General features: G+C 38.4%; 1 protein-coding gene across 2 annotated transcripts; it reads right to left on the bottom strand.

The window, feature by feature from the left end:
• Nucleotides 1-726: 726 nt before the first annotated feature.
• Nucleotides 727-23,414, bottom strand: ankdd1a (ankyrin repeat and death domain containing 1A). 2 transcript variants are annotated; one of them, XM_036587316.1, is made up of 15 exons: nucleotides 23,298-23,385; nucleotides 20,632-20,735; nucleotides 18,959-19,057; nucleotides 16,843-16,941; nucleotides 14,305-14,409; nucleotides 10,338-10,436; nucleotides 7,873-7,971; nucleotides 7,640-7,738; nucleotides 7,092-7,190; nucleotides 4,687-4,785; nucleotides 4,463-4,561; nucleotides 4,255-4,350; nucleotides 3,948-4,149; nucleotides 2,691-2,822; nucleotides 727-1,939 (listed from the first exon to the last, which is right to left on the bottom strand). In XM_036587316.1, coding segments are annotated over exons 1-15 (1,494 nt in total). In that variant the 5' UTR covers nucleotides 23,299-23,385; the 3' UTR covers nucleotides 727-1,877. The 2 variants fall into 2 exon arrangements, with proteins under 2 accessions (XP_036443209.1, XP_036443208.1); XM_036587315.1 differs by having other exon boundaries at nucleotides 729-1,939; nucleotides 23,307-23,414.
• Nucleotides 23,415-24,924: the final 1,510 nt, after the last annotated feature.

Raw genomic sequence — 24,924 nt, 5'->3', positions numbered from 1 at the left:
GACTGTATGGACTGGAGAGTAAGCGATACATTTAAAACATATTAGCAGTGTTTACATACTATATCAAACTCAAAAAGCAAAAATAAATAAATAATAATAATAATTGCGTTTTCCATGAGCCTTTAAATTTCTCAGGCATCAATTCAAGCTAGAAGTGTATTGAATATTAGGAGACATTCGGTGTGCAGCCAAAAATGCCACCACCATTTAAAAGTATTAAGAATTTCAAGGTTTCTGCATAATTAAATGGTTAAGATAAAAAGGTAAACAAAGTCATTCAGAGTGGTTTGGTGTGAAATGCTATGTTCTAGAGAAACTTACTGAGTCAGAATTGTTCACAGTGGCGGTGACAGGAACCTTCACATGAAATGGTTAGGAATATGCAGGCTGATGTCTGAGACATTGTTTTAAGATAGTTTTTAGCTAAAGTTCTGTCCTACAGCGTTTTTTAAAATCTAATTCATGGCAGAGAAGTACACACAAGGCGTTGTGACACAAGATAAAAGTGTCCCCAAAGAAAACCTATTGTTTTAGATTTACCACTATTTTCCCATAATCACTATAATATATAAAAACCCAAAAGACACGCATATGCTCACCTGGGATTTTGGATTGTAATAAAATGGCTCTACTGGTTATTAGTTATTTTGACCCCTGGTTTCTATTGCCACCCCTGTAAAGAAATCTGAGTCTTGAAGTTTCTCTGCAATGAACCACTTTGCATCAAACCACTCTTTGTTTACATATCAACCACTCAATTATCTAGAACTTTTGAAATATTGATGGATTTCCCCTTTAATAAATATTAACAATGAACTACAATTAGTTATGCATAATAGGCATTTAAATAAATAAATTGCTGGAAACAGATATCTCTTGACAAACTGTTTATTTGACCCTGTATTCTGACACAGTACATATGTTTTTTCTTATTAAATAATAATAATAATAATAATAATACATACATACACACATACATACATACATACATACCTCAAAGCTGGAATCAGGGCATTTGTATGAACTGTAACCTGAGTAGTGCATATACTCCAAAAAAAAGTTTAATCGCCACAGAAAAAAGAAACATACATAATTTAATCTGTTTAATTAGTTACATCCATGAGTTTAGACTAAACTAAATCTCTTGACAAACAAATATGCTCAGAATATCCTGATTCTAGCTTTAAATGGACAATTAAACTGTTCAGCAATGACCATTTTCACTCTGCATTCACATATTATAAATCACAGTTCAAGGTAAGTGATTATGCTTTTCTTCAGTTATACAATAAAGCCATGCATTGTTCACGCAAGATCTGTTTTCAAGTGCAACAACAGTAGATCTATTTAATCTACTTGAAAGGAAATATCTGACATACGTCTATTCTATGTAAAGGTTGAGTATTTTTAGTAAATGTCTTTATAGTGCATTGCATTGGCAGTACAGTGTTGATCCAGATAAACTCATGAAAGACTGTTAAAATTACTCAACATCCATCTAACCACTGATTGTCTGACGATGACTGTATGAGCATATAAATTAAATTAATTCTATTTTACTATACTGACTTTATTTGTATCTGTTTGGAGCATAGGTAACAGTACTTGAGTCTGACGGAACTGATCCAGCGTGTTAGCTTCGAGCAGTGTTGTTGTAGCCCTTACAAGCTGATTAAATCCGGGTTTTCTAGAGGAAATGTTTCTCACAACAGTTCATTCTGACAGGCATTGTGCTGCATTTCTGTGCCTGGATTGTATTTTGCTGTGCTGTAGTTCATTTTGTCACATTTCGTCCCTTCTATCAGAGATTTTCGAGACGGTGGTGTCCTCCTCTTCACTGGTGCAGGCAGTGTAAATCCCTTCTAAAGAACCATCTTTCACATTGTAGTGCATTTCTTCGGAGTGTTTGGGTCTGCATTGGCTTGCTGTCGTACGCTCTCTGTGAGGAAGAAGCAGAAATAGTTCACATATTCAAAATGGCAACACAAATTTTTAATAAAAAAACACTAAATTCATATTAAATTAAAATACTGAATACATTTTTGGTTTCGGGTCAAATCATTTTTTGATATTTCATGTGTTTTATGATACGTTATACTTTAATGATCCTATAAGGGAGATTTGTCATTTTGCTGCTCGACTATGTCCAGTCTGAGCAGCACAGCATCGCCAGCAGAGCTGTGACAACTGGGGCGGGGGGGGTTAAAGGGGAATTCCACTAATTTTCTAAACTGCTTCACAATTAAAACATTGAGGTGTAAACAGTTATTCAGAGTGATATCAAATGCTCTATTCTAGGGAAACCTATCAATTCAGATTTCTTTTCAGTGATGGTCATAGGAACCAGGGGTCGCCATGTCTACAACACAAATATAATCACTTTCTTTACCATCCAAAGCCACCATTGCCCAAGTGCACATCCAGGAATATCCATTCAGTCCTGTTTTTATGTCTTGTTTCTACAGAATTCTAAAAATTCTCAAATTTAACTTTTTCTAACATCTGCTACACCCTCTAATAAAATAAACTGCCCACTTTGCTCAGACAGAATGCACGCTGACAATGAGTTTCATGAAAGACAGCAAATCAGAGACCAACAGTAGGCACTGAGAGGTGGACCAGTCATGCAGGTTGTTTGCAATTTTTCAATACGAAGTGTATACTATACCATTGAACATTTACTTTCTCACCTGCCAAATCCATCCTCGAGATTCCCATCAGGCCTTCATATAAGCTTTTAATGGGATTTTCTCCAGCGGTCAACACACCATGCAGCCAGATCAGCAGCATACGGTGGCCATGTTCTTTATAGCTTTTTGTACCTTAAAAAGGCCAGACACAGTAAACACTATTACATGGATACATACAATATTTGTATGTGCCTTCACCCTTCCCATCATCCTTCACCCTCCCAGCTTAGCAACACTGGGTGATAAGCGGAGACTTAGACAGTAGGTGGAATTGGGCGTGACTAAAAAAACTGGGTGAAAAAAATAAATAAATTACAAGTACATGTCATCTTGTAGCCTGAATGTTGTTCGAACATTTGTCTATTTTTATGTTATTATTTATAATACATTTTTAGGTATTATAAGAATCTTTGTGAAAGTGAATATAATAAAAATAATGAATATAAATGTTTTTATTATTTAGATTTTTAAAGAACAGTATGTCATACAGTGTCAGAAATCACAGAAGCAAGTCTATTAGAGATTAACAGCTGTGTAATGATTTAGTCAGGGATGCTCTGATCATACATTTTTATGGCCAATTCTGAATGTGATTTCTTTACAGCCAAATTGGCCAATGGCTGTTTTTTACAAGCCTTTTTTAATACAAATCTCACACTGTGTGGTCTAAATGAACACAAGAGAGCTAGGCACACTAGGGCATTTACCGTTCTTTATATTAGCCAAACGTGCAATATAAACAACATTTATTTGCTCTTTAATGGGTCAAACTGGCATGTAAAATTTTTCAATTTTACAGCAGTTGCCTATTTAAATAACATCAATCAAATAGTGCTGTACCAAAAGTAAGAGGTGACTGCCTATTTAGCACAATGAGTCATGTATAACTATGCTATAACTTTTTAGTACAGCTGTAGCAGCATTGAAATACAGCGTACTTCTCTGACATTATTTCCATCATAACATTGACACAGATCTGGCAAAATAAACACAATAAATCAGCCAATGGCTGATTTCAGGTTCTGAGTGAAAATCTGGCTGATTCTGTTTGTGCATCAGTAGATTTACACAGGCATCCTGCACGATGCTGATTGGTGGCATATAAGCTCCCTTTACTGGTTAGCTGCACAGAAGCAAACTTTAGATACCCAACAACGAATTATCGGCCACATTTGGGGTGTATGAGAAATTCAGTAATTTAGGTTTTTCACCTTTAAAGGGCGGTATTAATATCATACACATTTTGAAATGCTATACCTGTCCACTGATGTTCTATGGCTCGTATGTGGGCGTCTGTGAATCTCCAATGCTGTGCCAGTCTCTTCCACTCTCCTGGCTTCAGGTATTTAGTGGCTAGCTTCCATAGGATAGAGCGGATGTGCTGCGTCTCCAGGTGATGGTCCTGCCTGAATGTCAGTGTCCTTCCCACCAGCGAGTCACAGTCACTGTTCACATTGTCCTGGAAAAGCGAGTGTCAGTCAGAGTCTGCTGCTTGGTGCAAATCTGCTTCTGAACTATGCTACGGACTCTTTTTCTTGAGGATATGTTTTGAACACAGCCCTACCTGTTCCCATTTGTAAAATCGATCCGCTTTGATGATCATGTCCACTACGTTGACGTGATTGCCTCTGGCTGCAATGTCCAGCGAAGTTTTTCCCTGCTGCAAAGGTTGAAATGATGAAATCATTAATTCAGCCATTTAATCAGCTGCAAAGAGCATTGTAAAGTAAGTTTAACCTTTAATCTCTTGTAGTGTCGCATTACACTGGTACCTTGTCGAGCAGTCTGAGGTTAACTCCAGCAATGAGAATCATTTCAGCTATACTGTGTCGTCCGTGTTCTGCTGCTATGTGCAGGGCTGTCTGAAGCCGCTGTGGGGAAATAACTATTGTCAGTACAGAATTTATTCTAGTCTGTAATTCTAAATTGAACAGTTGTGGTCTAAAAAAAAAAACAACAAATAACCTAAAAGAGTATTTTTTTGACATGTACTCACACTGTCAAAAATGTCCAGGTCACACTCTGCATCAATAAGTATTTTTACAATCTCACTGCAGTTGTTGAACACTGCCAGGTGAAGTGCTGAGGTATGATTCTGGGAAGGAATGATAAAGTGCAATCCATTTGAAACTGGTTATGCAGTTTACAGTTAAAATGACCAGCTACTGTACAATTAGTTCAATTCCTCAGTGGCATATTTAATGGACTGAATAAATCTCCTTCATTTGTTCAACCTGTTATGACTTTGGACATGAAAAAGAATTATAATGTTAAAGTGCAGAATATCACCTTTAATTCAAAGGTACATTGAGGGGAAACAAGTATTCAGACACATTTGTCTTAGTTACTTAATATACCTCCAGTGCATACATCCACTTCAAATTTACCCACAATGTCTTCTGACTGTGTACTTACTAAATAAGAACAAAAAAGTATTTAAAAGCATAAAGATTAGGGAATACGTTTATGGAAAAAGTATTCAGACAACACAAATGAATAACATTAATACTTGGCTGTAAAGCCGTTGTTGGCAATTACAGCTTCAAAATGTCTACAATAAGAAGTAATTAGCTTTTTGCAGTTCCCCAAGTTTGCCAGGGCCCCTCTGTTGGACTCACAACTTTAAAACCCTCCATAAATTTTCAATGGGATTCATATGAGGAGAATGGCCATCACCTTTTTTAAAAACTTTTTTTTGGTTGTATGACTGGGGTCATTGTCTTGTTGATTGTGGTTCCTTCTGTATTATTCCTTAGATAGGTGCTCCTGTCTGAGGACAATTATTTGTGGTTCCATGACTTTCCAATTGCATATTATCAAAGCAGTCATACTGAGAGGGATGTTTAAGGTCTTTGTTAGGGCTCAGTAGCCTTTTCCATTCGTGTATTGGCTAATAATGTTGTCACTGGCACTTAAGAAAGCTCCTTCACCTTCACCATAATTGCTACTTGTTACATAAAATCTCCCTAATCAATGGTAAGGTCTGTGTTGTCCCTTGGCCAGTTGTTTGTTGTTTCATTCTTAGTTTTGATGATATGGCCAGGGCAATTACCCTAACAGGACACTCATATCCAAGTACTAAACATGACAGTTTTATTTTTGTCCAATTACTTGTCCAGTTGAAATGGATCCCTTCATATACACTACATGGACAAAAGTATTGGGACACACCCCTCAATAATTAAATTCAGGTGTTTCATTCAGTCCCATTGCCACAGGTGTATAAAATCAAGCACCTAGTCACGTAGTCTGCCGTTACAACCATCCGTTCTAAAGTGCTCACTGAATTTGAGCGTATTACTGTAAAAGGATGCCTCCGTTGAAACAAGTCAGTTTGTGAGTTTCTTCCCTCCTAGATATTCCACCATGTGAGTGGTATTATTCAAAAATGAAAGCGTTTAGGAACCGCAGAAACTCAGCCATGAAGTGTCAGACCACGTAAAGTTACAGAGCGGATTGCGAGTGCTGAGGCCGAGCAGCTGCATGCAAGCCTTACATCACCAAGCACAATGCCAAGCGTCGGATGGAGTGGTGTAAAGTACGCCGCCACTGGACTCTGGAGCAGTGGAAATGTATTCTGTGGAGTGATGAATCCCACTTCTCAATCTGCCAGTATAATGGATGAGTCTGGGTTTGGCGAATGCCAGGAGAACATTACCTGCCTGACTGCATTGTGCCAACTGTAAAGTTTGGTGGAGGAGGGATAATGCTGTGGGGTAGGCCTAGGACCCTTAGTTCCAGTGAAGGGAAATCTTAATGCTTCAATATACTAAGACATTTTGGACAATTCTATGCTTTCAACATTGTGGGAACCGTTTGGGGAAGACCCTTTTCTGTTCCAGCATGACAGTTACCCAGTGCACAAAACAAGGTCCATAAAGGCATGGCTGGGTGAGTTTGGTGTGGAAGAACTTGACGGGCCCTAACAGAGCCCTGACCTCAACCCCATCAAACACCTCTGGAATGAAATATAAAGGAGATTGTGAGCCAAGCCCTCTCGTCCAACGTCAGTGTCTGACCTCTGCTCTTCTGGATGAATGGGCAAAAATTCCCACAGACACTCTCCAAAATCTTGTAGAAAGCTTCCCAGAAGAGTGGAAGCTGTTATAGCTGCAAAGGGGGACCAACTCCATATTAATGTCTATGGATTTAGAATGGGATGCCATAAAACCTTCTGCAGGTGTAATGTGTAGGTGTCCCAATGCTTTTGTTCTTATAGTGTAGATACCCAAATAGAAATATACATATAACATTAACACTTACCATAAATATCCCCAAATTTTTTGCTTTGAGGTCATAGCCAGTGGTTCATTTCAACCTTATTGCTAAAGTACAGAGCCAAAACAACAGCACTATCACTCTACTGCTCTTACAAGAATCAGTCCTTGCATTTGCACTTACAGTGTCCACTGAGTCCAGGCTGACACCGGCCTCCACAAGTAGCCTGGCTATTCTGTCAAAGCTATGCTGGGCAGCAAAGTGAAGGGCAGTCATGTTTCTCTGAAGAGGGAAAAGAAATGCATTACTATATAACTAACATGACTGTTAGTTCACCAACTTATATACATGGATAAATATGGTGATGACTATTTCAGCTGTAATAAGCAAGCATTTATGACACATGAGAAACATTTGAATCTGTATTTGGATGATGGTCAAATAAGTAGGTTTCGTAAATAACATTTCTTTGAACACTTGCTGCAAGATATTGTATATGTTGTGGATTACACTATAGTAAAAGAAACAAATCAGAAATGATGTTACATATGAATATGCTTGGTATAACTTTTTGTGGCTTGTCTATCTTTGTTCTAATCATGCTGACAGAACAGAGACTGAGGAATAACCTTTAAAGACCCTTTTTCAATAACAAAGCATCAGCCCCCTTATACAATTAGCTCCCATATACTGGCATATCTCCGCTTACACAATAATGTGTTTTCACCTACATTAGTCAGTTCGTTGACATTGCAGCGAGCCTCCAGCAGCAGCCTGACACATTCATAATGGCCTCCATCCACTGCCAAGTGCAGAGCCGTCATACCATCCTGACAGAAGCAACACGTTTATTTCACTGAGACAAAGAACTGTGAATAAAGCACTAGCAGAGTCATCAAGCAGCTTTTCAGTCAAACCATAACTAAACCAAAGAATGTGAGTGTTGACAAAGCTTCTTTCTTACAATGTTCCTCTCATTGGTGTTCTCCCCCGTCTCCAGGATCTTCTGGAGAACCTCCGTGTGGCCGTGCTTCGCTGCCAGGTGTAGTGCCATGTTCTCCTCCTGCACCCAAGCATGTCACATTAGCATCGCAAGCAAAGCCATACTAAATATCACCTTCTTAAGCCCTTATGCAGATACTAAGGGACTGTGGTAAATGAAGGGCTCATACTGCTGATTTTGCTGTAAGATTCACATGATCCAGTAAAGCCAGACATGCATTTTGCACAAATACATAAATAGGCAGAAAAATTAGGTACACTTGTTGATTTCAGCTGTAATTTATTACTCCTTTGATTACACACAAATCTTTGATGGCAAAAATTGTTAGTTTCTGATTGAGTCATATTTATTTATAGAGCACATTTAAACAATGTCATGCATCCCTATGGCTCACAGGTTTCCCTGGACTTCATCTCCCAGAATCCTCCTGACTCCTGACCCTCCACCATGCTCCTATCACAGATCTCTCACTCCTGAGTACTGACCTGTTACACCTGTTGACCCCCCTTAGCTTTAGTATAAAGCCCAGGCTTTTAGAACAGTTCATTGCAAGGTATTGCTTCTTTCTTGAGCTACTGAGTGTTTATTTCCTGTGTTGTGTTTTCTGGTTTTGACTTATCATCTATTCACATATTTTGACTTACCTGTTTTTGCCTGACCCCTTTTGGATTGTTTTTGCCTGTTGTTATGTTTGTGTTTCTTTACTTGCTGCCCTTTCTGGATTTGACCTGTGCCTGACAACGATTTTGATTTACGATTCAAACAGTAAAGCCTTTTTTGTTTTCTGAGTGGTTCTGTCACGTTACAAATAACAGATGTGTGCCAAATGCTGTTTACAATCCAACAAAAGAACTTATCAAAACAACTGTTTGGGCAATATCATGATATTTTACTTTATTGTACCTGCATGTTTCATTACAAAGAGAGCATAATTTGACATGTTTACTTGATTTAGCGCAGCTCAGTGTGTGAAACATTAACTAAAAATAATTGTATTAAAGGTGCAGTGTGTAAGGTTTAGTAGCATCTAGCTTTTTCTAATATTCTGGAAAAGTGATTAAACTACTAGGGGGCCTTGGTAAACAGCAACTTTGGCTCTTGAACGAGAAGGTTTTGTGGGGATCTAAGCTGAAACCTTTTGACCTTTTCACAGTCTGAAACTTATCATTTGCAAAAAAATGATTGACACATCTCTCTGCAAGTCACAAATGTTTTTAAACAGCACCTCACTCTGTCAGATGAAGGAAAAACTCAGATATAACTCCTCAGCAGTGTTGCCAGATTGGGCAGATTCCCACCAAATTGGGCAGATTTTGGTTGGATTTTTGGGGGAAAATGAGCTTTGGCAGGTTGACAAAAAAACTTTGGGCTGGTTTATCATTAATCTGGCAGGTTTAAAAAAATCTAACAGTAAGAAAGTGCATTACTTGATACTGTGGCAGAAATTTGAAGAGGCCTAACTTTTCCCCACATCTATCAGTTATCAAAACCTTGACATACAGTTTAGTCATTATTTCTTTTTATGATTAAAATGACATTGGACTGTTTTTGGTGTCATGTTCAGGCATGTTGGCAGGTTTTGAACATTTTTTGGCTGGAAACTATAGAAACAACCCTGATCCTCAGAATAAACCTGCAGTGAGAACGGCGGTGGCAGTAAACTGGCCTGAATTATTAGACTGACAAATGGTGGAAAAGGTGTTACTAAGTAATGCTGGTTCTAAACTCAGCTAAACTTTATCTGGGTTACTGTATTTTGCTAAAAATGATTCCAATATGACAGTCTAAATAACAGAACTACAGAATTACAGAATAATATTCCATTTTCAAAGATCACTTTGCTAACTAAGCCAGGGTTTCTAGTCAGTTCTCAGACATGCAGACATCTAAACTCAACAGAATGCTAGCTGAATTATACAGTGTTAAAATGTGCTCATATATGTGCATCTGAATTCTCCTGTACTACTAATCTGGTGGCCTGCATTTAAAGTTTGATGAACATAGCAACAGTAACTAAAGGAAGTGGGACAGAATTTGGCAAACAGTCAGTTACTGAAAAACAATCCTTTTTCTCTGCACTGACCTGAATTAAGATTTGGAGAAGTCTTTTCTTCTAAGTAGACTCTTTAGATGTGGACCAATTCCTCTAAAAGATCAGTATAAAATCTTACTCCACAACACGTGGGACATCCTGAGAGCCCCCACACAGCTCCAGCTGCAGGGCTTTTAGATAAAGAGGTGTTTCTGCCCTCAGCACTTTCAGAGTCTGACTCATAAAGTGTGACTCAGAAAGCCTGCTGCTAATGATCTCCTTTTAGGTAGATTTGTTTTGCGCTTCATTTCCACTCAGCAGGCAGCTAATTAGTAACAGTGGGAGTTCCAGAGAGAGGGGGCTGAATGTGCCCGTACCTCTTGATCTTTCTTACCTTGTCCTTCAGGTCGTGAGCGCAGCCCATACCAATGAGGAACTCAGTCACCTCCAACTGTCCGTGTTCTGCTGCCAGGTGAAAGGCTGTCTTACCTGACTGACACACAGGACCAGAGGGCCGCAGGTTAGACAGGACGACATTTTCAAAAGAACTTACATTACATCATTGTCAAATGAATCACACTTGGCTGCCTGTTTTATCACATTCTATAAAAAAGTACGAGGGTTTTTCCAAGCAGACATTAGTCAGTGATTATCTGGGGACTTTACAGTGAAATTCTAGCCAAAAACTAGCATTTGAAATGTCATTTGTTCATGTTATGTAATTTTCTGCAAATCTCAGCCTCATCAGTTTGACACAATTCACAGTTTTGCATGATTTTGTCCATCAGCTGTCAAATATTTCTTTAAAAATTGTTGCTGGAATTGGATCTAAAACACAGGTGGAGGAATTTAGCTGCATGACAACTTTTTGAAGTTCTGTCTCATTTCATAGTCTCAATTCATAGTGTTTTGCTGTTGAATAAAAATAGGTTGAATAAAAAAGTCTACTGTTGCTACTTTTGGAGTTATAAATGCATTATTTATAGGACTTACCATGGACTACAAAACAAGATCATATTAGACCAGTTTTAGCTTCACTCCAGTGGCTGCCTGTTTCATTTAGAATTAACTGTGAAATTTTTACTAGTTTTTTATACTACTAGTTTTTAAATCTCATAAAGGTTTAGCACCTTCATACATTTCTGAATACTCATAGATTATGCTCCAAATCATGTTTTAAGATCATCTAGCACGAGCCTTCTCCATATTCCACGTCTGAAACTTAAAAAGAGCGGAGAGGCAGCGTTCTGTTTTTTATGTACCAAATATCCGGAACACCTATAAACATTCGTCAGGCTCCTTCTATCAGTGTTTTTAAAAACAGTTAGAAACATATTTCTTTACTTTAGCATTCAGTTTTTTATTGTTTTGCTTGTCTTACTGAAATACTACTTTTACTTTCTTGTTAGTTGATGTATTTCTATTGCGTTTTATTTATACCTTTATCTTGTGTATTTTAATTTTAAATATTATTAATATATCCTGTTTTCTGTTAATGCTTTTATTTGTTGCATTTTTATTATTTGTTTATTTTATTTTTTGAATACCTTGTTTCTATTCTTTTCTTTTTCCTATGTATTGTAAAGCATTTTCAGCTGCATTTTTAATGTATAAAAGATGTTATATCAATAAAAACATTTTATTATTATTATTATTATTATTATTATTATCAATGTCACTTAAAAACCAAGAATGCAATACACAAATATGTCATAAAACCATTGGGAATCCACTGCTGTACCACTTTTGTTGAGGCTAATAAATATAAATGATTGATATTCAGTCTGAGACTAAAATACAGTGGTAACTGCTGTGGAAAGTGTTCAACTAAGCAAATACAAGTCATAAATACTGCAGTAAATATTTGGATTTATTCGTTAAAATCAAGTAAGTTTGATCAGCAGTGTTGATCCGTACCAAATCAATAAGTTACCTTTAAGTTCCAATTATGCATTACTACCCACAATAACTCATCCAAACATCTATAACAACGTAAATACTGCATCAGACTACAGAGCGTATGAGCTAAAAGCATACAAATCACTAATGTGAGCCCTGCTAACGTTCTGCTGTGCTCGCAAATCATTACATTATTTTGGTTTTTGTTGCTGTTGTCACTACAGCCACAAACTACGCAACACACCATGACTATATTTTATCTGTCAGGATGCTTTATTATAACAAGCATCGCTGTCACCCCTGTCCTCTCCTCTTTGACCTGTGGCATGTCAGCAATATGGTGGTGGCGACAAACGTGACGTCAGTCATTTACTATCTATAAATGAAGTGTTTGGTTGCAAAAATGCACAACAGACCACTTTTGATTTTTTTGCAGTTGTTGGGAGTGGGCTTTAAAGAAATACAAGGTGTATTAGTGCTATATTATGATCGATACCACCTTAGTTAGTGAAATGTGTTTTACATTAGCATTAGCTGCAAGTGTTTTACTAATTTTAGACAAAAATGATGTGATAGCTGGTAGTCTTTGTTACTAACAATGCTAATTATGGTTGCGCATTTCAAAGCAACTATATTGTTCTTCGTTTTATATTCTTCTTCTCTTTTATTCTCATTTTTCTGCTGGATTTTTGCCTCATTGTCGAGAAATCAACACCAAGGATTGTCCAGACTGATTGTGTGATTCTGGCTTGTATACAGCTTTTTGATCGGTTGCATGGTTTTTTCGTACAATTTTCGTTAAATTTTTCCCATAGAAATGAATGGGGTGAAAGATTGCACAACCATCTACTGTACTTCTGCTGGACTGAAAGACAATGTTTCGCATATACTATCTCAGTGCAGGCCCCCAAGCACGAATTCAATGTCGTTCTGACCCGCACTCATCTGTTTGTCATTTTTTTCATCCCTCATTTCTCCCGTAGAGTCCCATTCATTTTCACCACCACACAAACTCTATTACTTCATTGCCCTACAGCCACCAAACTACATGTACTCACTAAGGGTAGGAGCTCAAACTCTACTGCACAGTCATACTGACCTGCACTCCTCTGTGTGCCGTTTTTCATCCCTCGTTCCTCGCATAGGGTTCTATTCAAAGCCCAGCCCTGTTTTTTCCTTTGCCCGACAGACACCACAATGCATGTACTCACTAATGTGTGTAACTCAAGTTTCTCTGGGTGTGCTTCAGTCCATTGAGTCAACAAATGTCTTCCTCATGCCTAAGGAATGTTTATCTGAATTTTTACCATGAAGTCTGTTTAATTATCGGTATTCTCTGTTTATCTTTGCAGAGCAAAGGCGACTATTTATCTACGCCACATGGAGCTCATGCAGTTTATGCAGTACTTGAAATGCAGAGTCTCTCTTTTCTGAAAATTAATCTCTTTTTTCACTCTTCCACCCACATATGTGTAAACAAAGCAAGGTCTGCAGAAGCTTCAGGATGTCAAGGCTTAACTATATATGTGTTATATAATATAACGTATATAATAATATAGAATTTTACCCAATAAAAACAAAGCTTAAATGTTTAAATATATAAAAAAAACAAAGTTCTGTGCAACATGCACAAAATGTTATTCCTTTTTAATATCTCTCTCCTGTGTTTCGTAACTCCTGATTTAATGTAGGCGTTTGCAGAAAACATTAATATAGTCAAAGTTCAACAGTCCTGAAGGTCAGCATTTGGTAATAAAAATGTACTGCTGAGTTTATTCATCATGTGGAGGCTATTTATGGGTCTTTATGAATTCAACAGCTCTAAACTCTCTATACAGGCTGCTGTGTACTCTTACTATTGCGAATTCTCCTTGCAGCTGCATCCTGGATGCAACAAAGCAAGGGCTGAATTATCCGTTGAAGGGCCCATATGTTGGAAAACTGAACTTGTTTGAAATGAAAGAGTTCAATATAGTACGTAAAGACTGCTAAAGCTCAAAACATACTGTTCATGCTCCAGTCAATGCAGGCCTGTTTTAAATTCATTGTTTTTGTGATGTCACAAAACCCAATACATTTACATATATTCACCTATTCAGCCTACAGCAGTTTAGCTCCACCTACTCATGCTAAAATTATAACGACTGTTTCAACCTGGACTCCTTTCTAATGGGGCATACATTCCTTAATACAGGGCAACCAATCAGAACCCAGACTTTATTTACATGTATTAGTCTTACAGCTATAAGGGATTAAGACAGGCTGGAAATGGTCATGTAAAAATGATTATTTTTGGTAATTAAACAAATACAAACGTTCAGTGGCAAAAAATAAAGTATAAAAAATGTAGGACATGACCCCTTTAAGAAATTTTCAGTGTAACATTAAATCATCCAAGGCACACAAATGCACTATTTATGTAAGCTGGCAGGGTGAGAAGAAAGAAAAAAAAGGATCATCACCTTGTCGGCTCTGTTCAGTCGCACATCCTCCAGGTCTTCCATGATGAACTCCAGAATATGGATATGACCTCTCTGGGTAGCGCAGTGCAGAAGATTCAAACCCTTCTGAGAATGCAGGATGGGATATTGTACCAGTCAGTGAACAACAGCAGAAATGTCAATGCACAATACTTCTAAACACATCCATGTTCTGGCTTTATTTTATTTCAGTTTTTGCCCACATAACAAGACATACACCAGTTATTAAGCACTGAGGGAAGGAACAGCTTAGTAAACTATTAAAATAATACAATTATATTATATTAAATTGTGGATGTCAAAGTTAATACATCAATAATGTGTTAATAAATTAACGCCACTGTATTCATCTGTAGTGGTGCAGGCTGAGGCCCAGCTGCAGGGCGCTGTATGTTTCTATGATAGGACCTGCAACCGTAGCCTGAATACAGCTTTTGAATGGCTTCCAGCATATATCAACAAACAGCAAACTAACAAAAGCAACAGTAAAGTGGAGCTCCAGGTCCCCTCGAGAGCCTCCACTGTAACAAGAATCCACAATCTATAAAAATGGGAACGAGAGTGAGAGGCTACAATCACAGAGGACTTGGAACCACTGACTGTTTATATGATATTTAAGCAATAGAACACGAGAGGGAGTGTGTTCTCGTGAAATAACATCACGGCTGTGATTTGGTGGCAGGCACACGCTTTTATACAACAGCTTTTAAATAAATAAAGTGAGTTGCTACATCAGAGTAATGAACTCCGCTCACTCGCTGCACAGCTTTGTTTGGCGAATGGTATTCGGTTCATTTCTGGCTAATTCCAGGTTGTTTAGGTGTTCTTCTGTCACAGCTGCCGACTGAAAAGCTTGCTCGGTGGTGAGTTTGGGAATTTAGTGTAGTCTCATCTTCAGAGTCCGACCAAATCAGCTGTCAGTCGAATGTGATCTTAAAAGTGTCCATTTTCTGTTTGTGCACAAAGTAAGAAGTAAAAAACATTCAAACAGCTTGAGCAACTCCTACAACTGTCAACGGCGTCTCAGCGGAGTGATGCAGTGTTGAAAAAACCTGTGATGTTATGGCAAAATAACAGCACAGCTAGAACGCTTCTCAACCAATTAGCTTGAGTGGCCGGAACTAACTGTTGTATAAATATATCATATATACACTCGTTAGTTGGAATATGCAGACACTGTTGATCTCAATGGATGTCAATGATGAAGACTGGAAACTGCGTTCACTATATGAAAATCATGTGATTGTCATGTTCAGGTTTATGTGTTCAAACGATGGAAATGTTATTGAAATAAGAGTAATACATACATTCTGACTATTTAATCCGCTTACACTGTGTTCCAAATTACGTTATAAAGTTATAATAAAGTTATACATCACTAGGATTTTGGTATCAGTCTCAGACAGGTTTGTTAATTAGCCTGCCAGGTGATCTTGATTAAAGGGAAACTTACTTACTGCTCCACATTATTAAGCAAGTCACCGTTCTGATGCAATATGGGGAGAAAGGAAGATCTTTCTGAAGACGAAAAGTGTGACAATTCTTGCAGAAGGCATAAAACCAATTGATACATCACCAAAACTGAAGAGAAATCATCGAACTGTGAAAGTTCCTGTCAGACAAATTAATTGTATTAAAAGAGCAGCTATGTGGGCCACAATATTGGGAAGTGAGATGGCAGGCATTATCTGCACATGCAGCAAATGACAGATTTCTGTTTGAAATGATATGAATGTCATTACGACTCATTAAATGTTTTCAAAAACTTCATTCTGCGTAATAATTTAGAACAATGTATTTTGTGTTTTTTTCTAAATATCCATAAAGACATTGACACTTGTAATAACATCCACATTGTAATATAATTGCTGAGGATAAAAAAAAGCTTAAACATGTTGACTGTTCAGAAAAAAACAAAATTGGCATGGGCATAATAATTTGGAACATGGTGTAGATATAATACAATGCAAGTCTGAGTGAATAAAGCAAATGCAATTAATCATATAAAATACACAAAATAACACAATTAATTGCAATGTTTTTATAAGCATTTGGCAGCAATAATTCACCTGCAGGCAGAGTGAGCCAAAGTACGCACAGAAACAGATGGACTACAAACTACAGTGCAGTACAGTCTTTTTCCCCTCTTTTTTATGGCTCTGGTGCAGGTTAGAGGTGGGCAGGTTCAGCTGAAGATGGATGTGTGTCTATATATTCATTAAAAATGTTGAGTGTACTCTTCTGTTTTGCCATGTAAGTCTGGAGCATCACACTCTCTTCCAGTCAAGATGATCTTAACACTGAGATGATTTTGGGAATCTGGGCCCTGGTTAATTAAAGCATGCACACTGCACATAAAGCAGTATGTCCTCTCATAAGGTTTGGCTTAACTGTTGTATCAGCTCCAGATACACTGCAGACAGAAGTTATGTATTTTGCATATTTTAACAGCTGAGAGTAAATACAGATCGCTCCCTTCCCCCTGTCCCCCTGCTGGTCAGACCACAACAAGTGCCTTACTTTGTTTTCACAGTTGAGTTTTGCCCCAGATGAGACGAGCATCTGCAAGATTTTGAGGTGGCCGAACCAGGCAGCCAGCAGCAGCGCGTTCATCCCAAACTGCAACAGATAAACATACAGTTTATTGAATCATGCATCTTAGCAGTTAAAATATTCAACCAATATGTGAACTGGGCTAACTGGACGTAGAAGCTGATACTCAAACTTCAGGATTAGCTTTCAGTTCTTGTTAGTAATCACATTTGTTGTGGTCAAACCACACTTCAAATTCTAAAGCTGCAATAGCATGTGCTCTTCTTCATCCAGGCCTTTTGTTCTAAATCTATTTATCCACTATTTACAGCACAGGGAAGAACAGATGTGATGAAAAGAGTCATTCTTTGTCAGATAGTTCAACAGGTGTCTAAACAGAGGACTATGAAATATTCATCAGCATGAGCATTGTACAGAGCTTTAAGCTGAGGATCAGTGCTGTGTGTCTTAACAACACTGATTAATATTCTTACAGCAGGCTACACTAAAACTGGGTCATTTCCAAGGCCGCTTTTAACTGTATCTTTTTACATTTTTATGGAGAACACAGTGTATCGTTCTCTACACATGCAGCAGCTGAACTGAAAGTAATTCAGATCAAGGACAATTCATTTCAATTTCATGACTGAACACTTATTTAAATAACTGTTTACAATGTTGTCATGCAAAACATTCTACACTGCAAAAAATAATATATTGACAAGTGAAAGCATCTTAAATCTAGTCAATATATCTAAAGCCAGGCGTACGCTGTGCGATTTTAACACGTTTTTATGCCCGATTTAGTCGGAGCCGATTGAATTTCATGATCGGATCGAATTTCAGCTTCGTCCGACGTAGTTTACCGTGCAGTGTGAGAGGGGCAACGATGCCCGATTAACTGCCCAAACAAGCTCCGATTGAGCAGTCGGCTGATTGGATGGATTTCTGACATGTCAGAAATTTTGGTCGCCTGTCTCACAGTGTGAGCCGCCTCACGAACCGTTTTCTCAAAGTCGCACCCAAAACCACACACAATCACAACCACCGCTCCTACACGGAGGCAAAAAAGTCCACGTTTGCGGCGCCAGCGACCTTATATGACGACTTTGCTCCGTGTGACTGAGTTGAACTGCGAGGTATAAATAAAAACAGTGATTTTTGGTCTTCGCAGATCTGTCTGTAGACCACCTGTTCAGCTTCAGTGCACAGTGTGGCACAAGTTAGCTAAGCTATTGTAGCAGTTTGTCAATGGCTGAATCTCAAACGGCCCCATCCTTCCTATGTAGTGCACTAAGTTCTGGCTTCTACACCAAAATAGGGCACTGTTCGTCCAGCATGTGCACACATGGCTGAATCTCAGGAGGCTATTTATTAGACATGTGATGGGTGCAGGAGCCACTATTTTAATATGTGGTGCACTACATAGGGAGCAGGGAGCAATTTGAGATTCAGCCAGTGTCTTCATCAGGACATCGGAGGCGCAGTGTGTTGTTCTGTATGAAGCAGCTTTATTATAGACAGAGTGTCTGTAGAGGCTGCAATTCACGTGCAGTGTGAGCACCCATGTCGCGTCATGTCAGTCGGACCGTTTTCGTACAGTGTGAGAATATAAATCGCAGGCTTTGGTCGTACACGAGGGGAGATTCAATCATACAGTGTGAGCTGTCACCAAAGAACAAGATTTCTAAAATCACACAGTATACGCCTGGCTTAATACAATCATATGCAAAGGTTTGGGCACACTTAGTCAAATTACATGTACTGTTGATTTTCTAAGTAAGTGAACACATCCTCTACAGTGAACGCACTTCTGCACAATTTAATGCTGCTTATTACCGCTTATCTGCAGAATTTAACAAGAGAAAAAAAAAACATAAAATGAGGCGTGTGCAAAAGTTAGAGCACATTTTTATTTTATTGCTTTTCACTACAACAAACACAGCAGTTAAATAGAAATTGAGCACTAAAATTTGCTGGAAAATGCCATATTTAAGTTCCCTGTAGGATGTGTTAGCTTACTTTCACTTCAATCATCACACCATGCAATTTGATCAGGGTAATTCAAGCTTTGGCATATGACTGTACTGATGCTGATACATACGCTGTCCATATCGTCCACCTCAGTGTCGTAGTCCAGCAGCAGCCGCAGAGCCTCCACACTGCCTGTCCCTGCGGCCCAGTGCAGCGCCTTACGATCCACCTTCAGGCAGAGAGGGAGAAAAAAATGCTGAAACCGTTCTGTTGATCCAGGTGAAACTTAAACATTGACGGAGGGATGAACTGGTCTTAGCTTAATAAACACACTTCATAGCCAGTGCTTGTTAACACTGATTAAGCCAGACTGCAAGGTGTGCCAAACTCCCAGCTCTGTTTGCTGTGGTGTCGGGCAGAGAGTGTTGTTATACAGGCTAAAATATGGGTCATGTCTTGCGATAAGTGGAGAAAGAATAGGCTTTCCGGTGCCCTGATGCATAACTGATCAAAACAAGGCGTTCCAAGCACAGGATCTGGCACACATGGCAAACTGCAAGACAACTTCCTGTGAGCCAGCTTCCTTTAATTTTTGCACACTGCTGAAAGCTCAGTGCTCACATCAGCCCGCTTAAAGGGGAATTCCACTGATTTTTCAATTTCACCGCATAATTCAGGTGTCGAGATGTAAACAAAGCCACTCACTCAGAGTGGTTTGATGTCCAATGTTTCAATACCAACTCAGATTTCTTTATAGTGGTGGTGATAGGAACCAGGGCTCGTGATGTCTACAACACAAACATGGCCATTTTATTTACTATCCAAAGTAGTCAGTGGAGTTCTGGGCAGTATGATGACATTTAGCATTGCTGTGATAAATTATGTCACAATATGCTTTTCTGGACATATCATGGATATCCTCTGCGCTTAAAGAACACTGATTGAGTGCATATTTCATTACAATGACAACAGAACTAATCCTGTTTAATTTTACTTAGAGCAGTATATGAATTATTGAATACAAATCACTGTATTAACAGTTTTGATAGTATTTTTAAGTGTGGCACTGCTAGCTCTTTTTGGCCTTATCAAACCTCAGAAAAACTAACTATTGTGATGCATATTGTGGAAATACTTTATTTCTGCCGTATCGTCCACCCCTAGTGGACCTAGACCTGCCTTCTGATTTTTTATATGTAATGTTGACAATAGCAAAATTTTCATTGGGAATTCATTTGCCTTAAAACACACTGCACGTACTCTCTGTTGCAAAATGATTTTTAAAACTAAGTTTTAGACTAAAATCTTATCTCATCATCTCAGACAACAGGTAGCATATCTGTAACTATTTTATGCAATAACTTTCTATTATGTAGCATTTAGAAGCAGTGAACACTTCACTATGTATCACTTTGGCAATCTTCTATCACCACCACTGTGAACAATCATAATTATCAATTGATTGCTTTCTCTATTATGAAGCATTTTACATCAAACAACTCTGAATGACTTAAAAAACGGAAAGATCAGTGGACTTCCTCTTTAAGGGTTATGTATCTTGATTTCTTTAGTCATGCAGAATATGAAGCTAATCATGACCTTGATATTTTTAATTCAGCTTTTAATCTTATCAGAAGGCTGTTACAACATGCATTATCAACTGGAACAAACTGCTTGGCTACTTACAGTAAAGTAAACCACTCTTGGCCTATGGGTTTACATTGCTGATAACACTAAAACCCTCAAACCTTCAGTAATGAAAGCAATGCACGAAACGTACACTTCTCTGGGTCATAGACTCACTTTATTTTTGGCTTTGACGTCCACCCCTTTCCCGATGAGCTCCTGCATAGTCTTCGTGTCGTTCCTTTTCGCAGCATCGTGAAACTCCTTCTCTGAACGAAGCACTGCAAAAGACATGGCGCTGGTTCTCATCTGTGCTCAGCCACTTACAAGTACAACCACTTTCTGCTGTCTCTGACTTCACCGCTGTTCACAGACATGTCAGCTACACTTCTCTTCACCCATCTTAGTACTGTACTAGAGATATATAGGCCAGTCAGAGTCAGTATCAATCTCAGCCTGGCTCTACTGCACTTTCTGTAGACTTACAAGAGGAAGTCAGTGTAGAAGCTGGGAAAATGGGATAGATGACAAACAATGGCCGCAGAAAGTATTTGGACCTTTTGGTTCTGTTGGTTACTTCATAAAATGTTTAGCAAAATGATATTTGCTTTAGAGAAAAACACTTTTAGCCCAATATCAGACTGACTCTTTGTGGAGAAAGCCTCGAGAAGAACTCCAACCAGACTGCACTAAGGCTACTGTAAAGCATATAAGTGAAAACGCCAAAGTCTGCGGCTGTTCTTACAATCAAGGTGTCTGTGAGCATGTTTTCACTGACAAAATTATAAACTCAGAAGTGTACAAAGGAATTCTGGACATGATGGAATTTTGGATCATAATGAAGAAGCATCAGCAGCCTTTTGAAAGAATAATTTGCCAAAAAAAACAAGAGTCTTGGAATAGTCTGTTCCGTTCAAAAAAAAATGCTGCTTGGATTGAGATTTTAGCTGTGTCCCAATTCAGGGGCTGCATCCTTCAGAGGCTGCATTTTAAGGCCGACTGCGCCACAGCGGCACAACAAGGCTGTCCCATTTCGAAACCTTCTTCACATGCAGCCGAGAAATGTGTCCTTCTTTTTTCACGGCAGCAAAGGATCCAACGGATGGATCCTTTGCCAGCCAACATATCCTGAGGTTCACTGCGTGCCGGCGAGGATTCGAGAACATGGTAGCGTCAGCAGAGGAGCGAACGGCGGCTGAGGAAACACTTTAAAATGTAAGCATTGGGTTTAAAATCAAATAGCTAATGATACAAATGTTAAAAAATGCCAAAGTGGTCTGGAGCAAAACTTATGCTAATGTTTTGTTTTGTTTTAGGGAGCAAAGAGCAGACAGAGAGAAGCATTTCCAGCTCTAATAAATAAAAAAACTTGTACCACAATTTCTGGGTCCATCTTTAAAGGAACTTGACAGGAGCGGCGTTTCGTGATGCAATGTAAGAGCAGGGAGAGCAGTGCTGTGATGCAAACAGAATATCTGCCGTAGAGCAGACCATCTCAGTTCAGTTCATCCTTCAAAGGATGCAGCCCCTGAATTGGGACACAGCTTTTGTTTCCTAACATAATGAACATAATAATTTTTTTAAAATGGGAATTCCACAAGTTTTCCAAATTTCTGCATAATTAAATGGCTGAGTTGTAAACAAAGAATTTATTTCTAACATACTCCTGTGAGGTACGGCTTCTAAAAGCTCCCTTACAGAAAAAGATTACATTAAATGCTTCCCAAAATCTTTCTTTTATTATTTTGCAGTAGGTTTGAGATACGGTTTTGTCCCACAACAAACTTCCACTAGTACGTGGAACTCTAGAACACTTCAGCTTTGGAATTCTAGAACACTTAGTCATAAGAATTTCAGGAAATTTTAACTAGCGTGTGGAATTCTAGAACACTTATTGAGTCTTTCACCAGTATGTGGAATTTTAGAACACAACATATTTTTAAAAGACATTCACGGCGTTGGGGCTCAAGCAGGGCATTGTAAGACAAAGTAGTACCCAAAGATAGAAGTTATTTTTTGCATTTATCACTCTTTCATCATCATCAACATTACACATAAAAAATCAGAAGACACGTGTTGGTTCGCTGGTGGTTTTGGATAGTAAATAAAATGGCTGTATTTGGGGTGTAAACATTATGACCCCTGGTTCCTATCACAAACACTGTAAAAAATCTCATCTGAGTGATAACTTTTTGTAAAATGAATCATTTTAAGTCAAACCACTCCGATTGATTTTTACACCTCAGCCATCGAAATGTTCAAATGTTTTAAAAATCGGTGGATTTCAGCTTTAAGTATAGCACAAATGCCCAAATACTTTTTGAGGCCACTGTAAAACCAAAGCAGTCCAGCAGAGAAGTCAGGCACACTCTCAGTATATCAGTACAATGACATAATGAGACCTGTAAATGGCATAATGGCATAATAAAGCTAAAGACTTCACAAAATCTGTCACATTTCATTTCATAATGCATTATTACAGCATTATAATCAGAGCTACTGGCGCGTTATTTATGCGGTGGTTCATTTCAGGGCTGTTAGTAAAGGCTTTGAGGTTTCAGGCTAAAATACCGCCGTTTTATTAAACTGAAGGCGACAAACTGTACATAATAGCGGTACTGAATAAACTGAGTAAATTTGGCTTTCTATTCGCTACCTTCTTGTTGGAATTTCCCCGTTCCACCTTAAATGGTGCAGCAGTTATATTCTGTATGGTGCAGAATGTAACTGCTGCACCATTTAAGGTGGAACGGAAAAATTCCAACAAGAAGATAGCGAACAAAAAGCTGACTTCAGCCTCATTTCAGCGGCTGTATCTGTGAACTATTTCACATCACACGCACTTTACTCACAGATATCGTCCTCTGACACCAGGCCGTCCTCCATTCTCGTGCCGAACCGAGCTGCAGCGGCTACACAGCACCTCCACACATGCGGACCGGAGGAAGACCGTCTGTCCGTGCCGCCCCGGCAGGACTGCAGCCCTCAAGCCTGGCGCTTCGGAGCCGCACATCCGGGTCTTACTGGACCTGCCCCGCCCCTCTCCCCCTGTAGCCGCTCTGCTGTCTCGGCTGAGTAAACAGAAATGTTGCTTTTTGTCGGATTGTGCTGAAAAAAGCCTGAATGTGAGCGCGGAAAAGCCAGTTCAACAGGAAGATCCGCAGAGCGAGACAGCACAGCTGCGCTCCCATGAGCTCTAGAACACATCAGCTAGTCAGCAGAGCTGTAGGACACCTAGCTAGTACGTAGAACTTTAGAACACTTGATCGAATTCTAGAACACTTGATGAGGCTGTGGAATTCCACGGCACTTTTACTAGTACGTGGATTCCTATAACACTTCTGATTTTTTTATTTTAGAAAACTTTGTCTAGCAATGTGGAATTCCAGAACACTTAGTAAGACTGTAGAATTCTAGAACATTCACTAGTACATGGAACTCTAGAACACTTCAGCTTTAGAATTCTAGAACACTTATTGAGTCTTTCACTAGTATGTGGAATTTTAGAACACTTCTGAATAACTTTAGAAAACTTTATCTAGTGTGTAGCATTTTAGAACACTGAGTCTGTAGAATTCTAGAACACTTTCACTAGTTCATGGAATTCTTGAATACTGAGCCTTAAGAATTTTAGAAAGCTTTATCTAGTATGTGGAATTCTCGAACGCTTGATGAGGCTGTGGAATTCCAGGACACTTTTACTAGTACGTGAAATTCTATAAAACTAATGAATCATTTTAGAAAACTTTATCTAGCATGTGGAATTCTAGAACAGTTAATCTTAAGAATTTTGGAAAAGTTTAACTAGTGTGTGGAATTCTAGAACACTTAGTGAGTCTATAGAATTCTAGAACACTTTCAGTAGTACATGGAATTCTAGAACACTTCTGAAAGACTTTTAGAACACTTTAGTTAGTGCATAGAATTCTAGGTTACTTAAACTAATTCATAGAAATTTTGAAGACTTCAGCTGTTGTACAGAATTCTGGAGCACATTAACTTGTGGATAGAATTCTAGAACAGTTTTGATAGGTCATGCAATTCTAGAACACCAGAACACTTAGTAATTTAGAATTCTAGAACACTCATTTGTACATGGTGTGCATGGAATTCTTAAACACTTCGGCCATTGAATTCTAGAACACTTTCTGAAGAATTAAAAAAAACATTAACTAGTGTGTAGAATTCTAGAACACTTAGTAACTCTATAGAATTCTTGAACACTTTAGCTAATGCATATACGGCTAGAACACTTTAGCTAGTTTTCAGAATTCTAGAACACTTCAGGTAGTGTATAGAATTCTAGAACACCTAAAAAAATCCCAGATCATTAGCGAGTAACATATAACTTAGTATGTCTGTAGAACTGTCAAATATAGAATCTGTTTAGCTAGTGTGTAGAATTTATGAATGATTAGTTTGTAGAATTATAGAATGCATATACAACATATATATTGTTAACATAGTAAG

The sequence above is a fragment of the Colossoma macropomum genome, unplaced genomic scaffold, assembly GCF_904425465.1.
Source record: "Colossoma macropomum unplaced genomic scaffold, Colossoma_macropomum, whole genome shotgun sequence".
Lineage (NCBI taxonomy): Eukaryota > Metazoa > Chordata > Actinopteri > Characiformes > Serrasalmidae > Colossoma > Colossoma macropomum.
The sequence above is the reverse complement of the archived record's forward strand: the minus strand, read 5'-3'. Positions and strand labels throughout refer to the sequence as shown.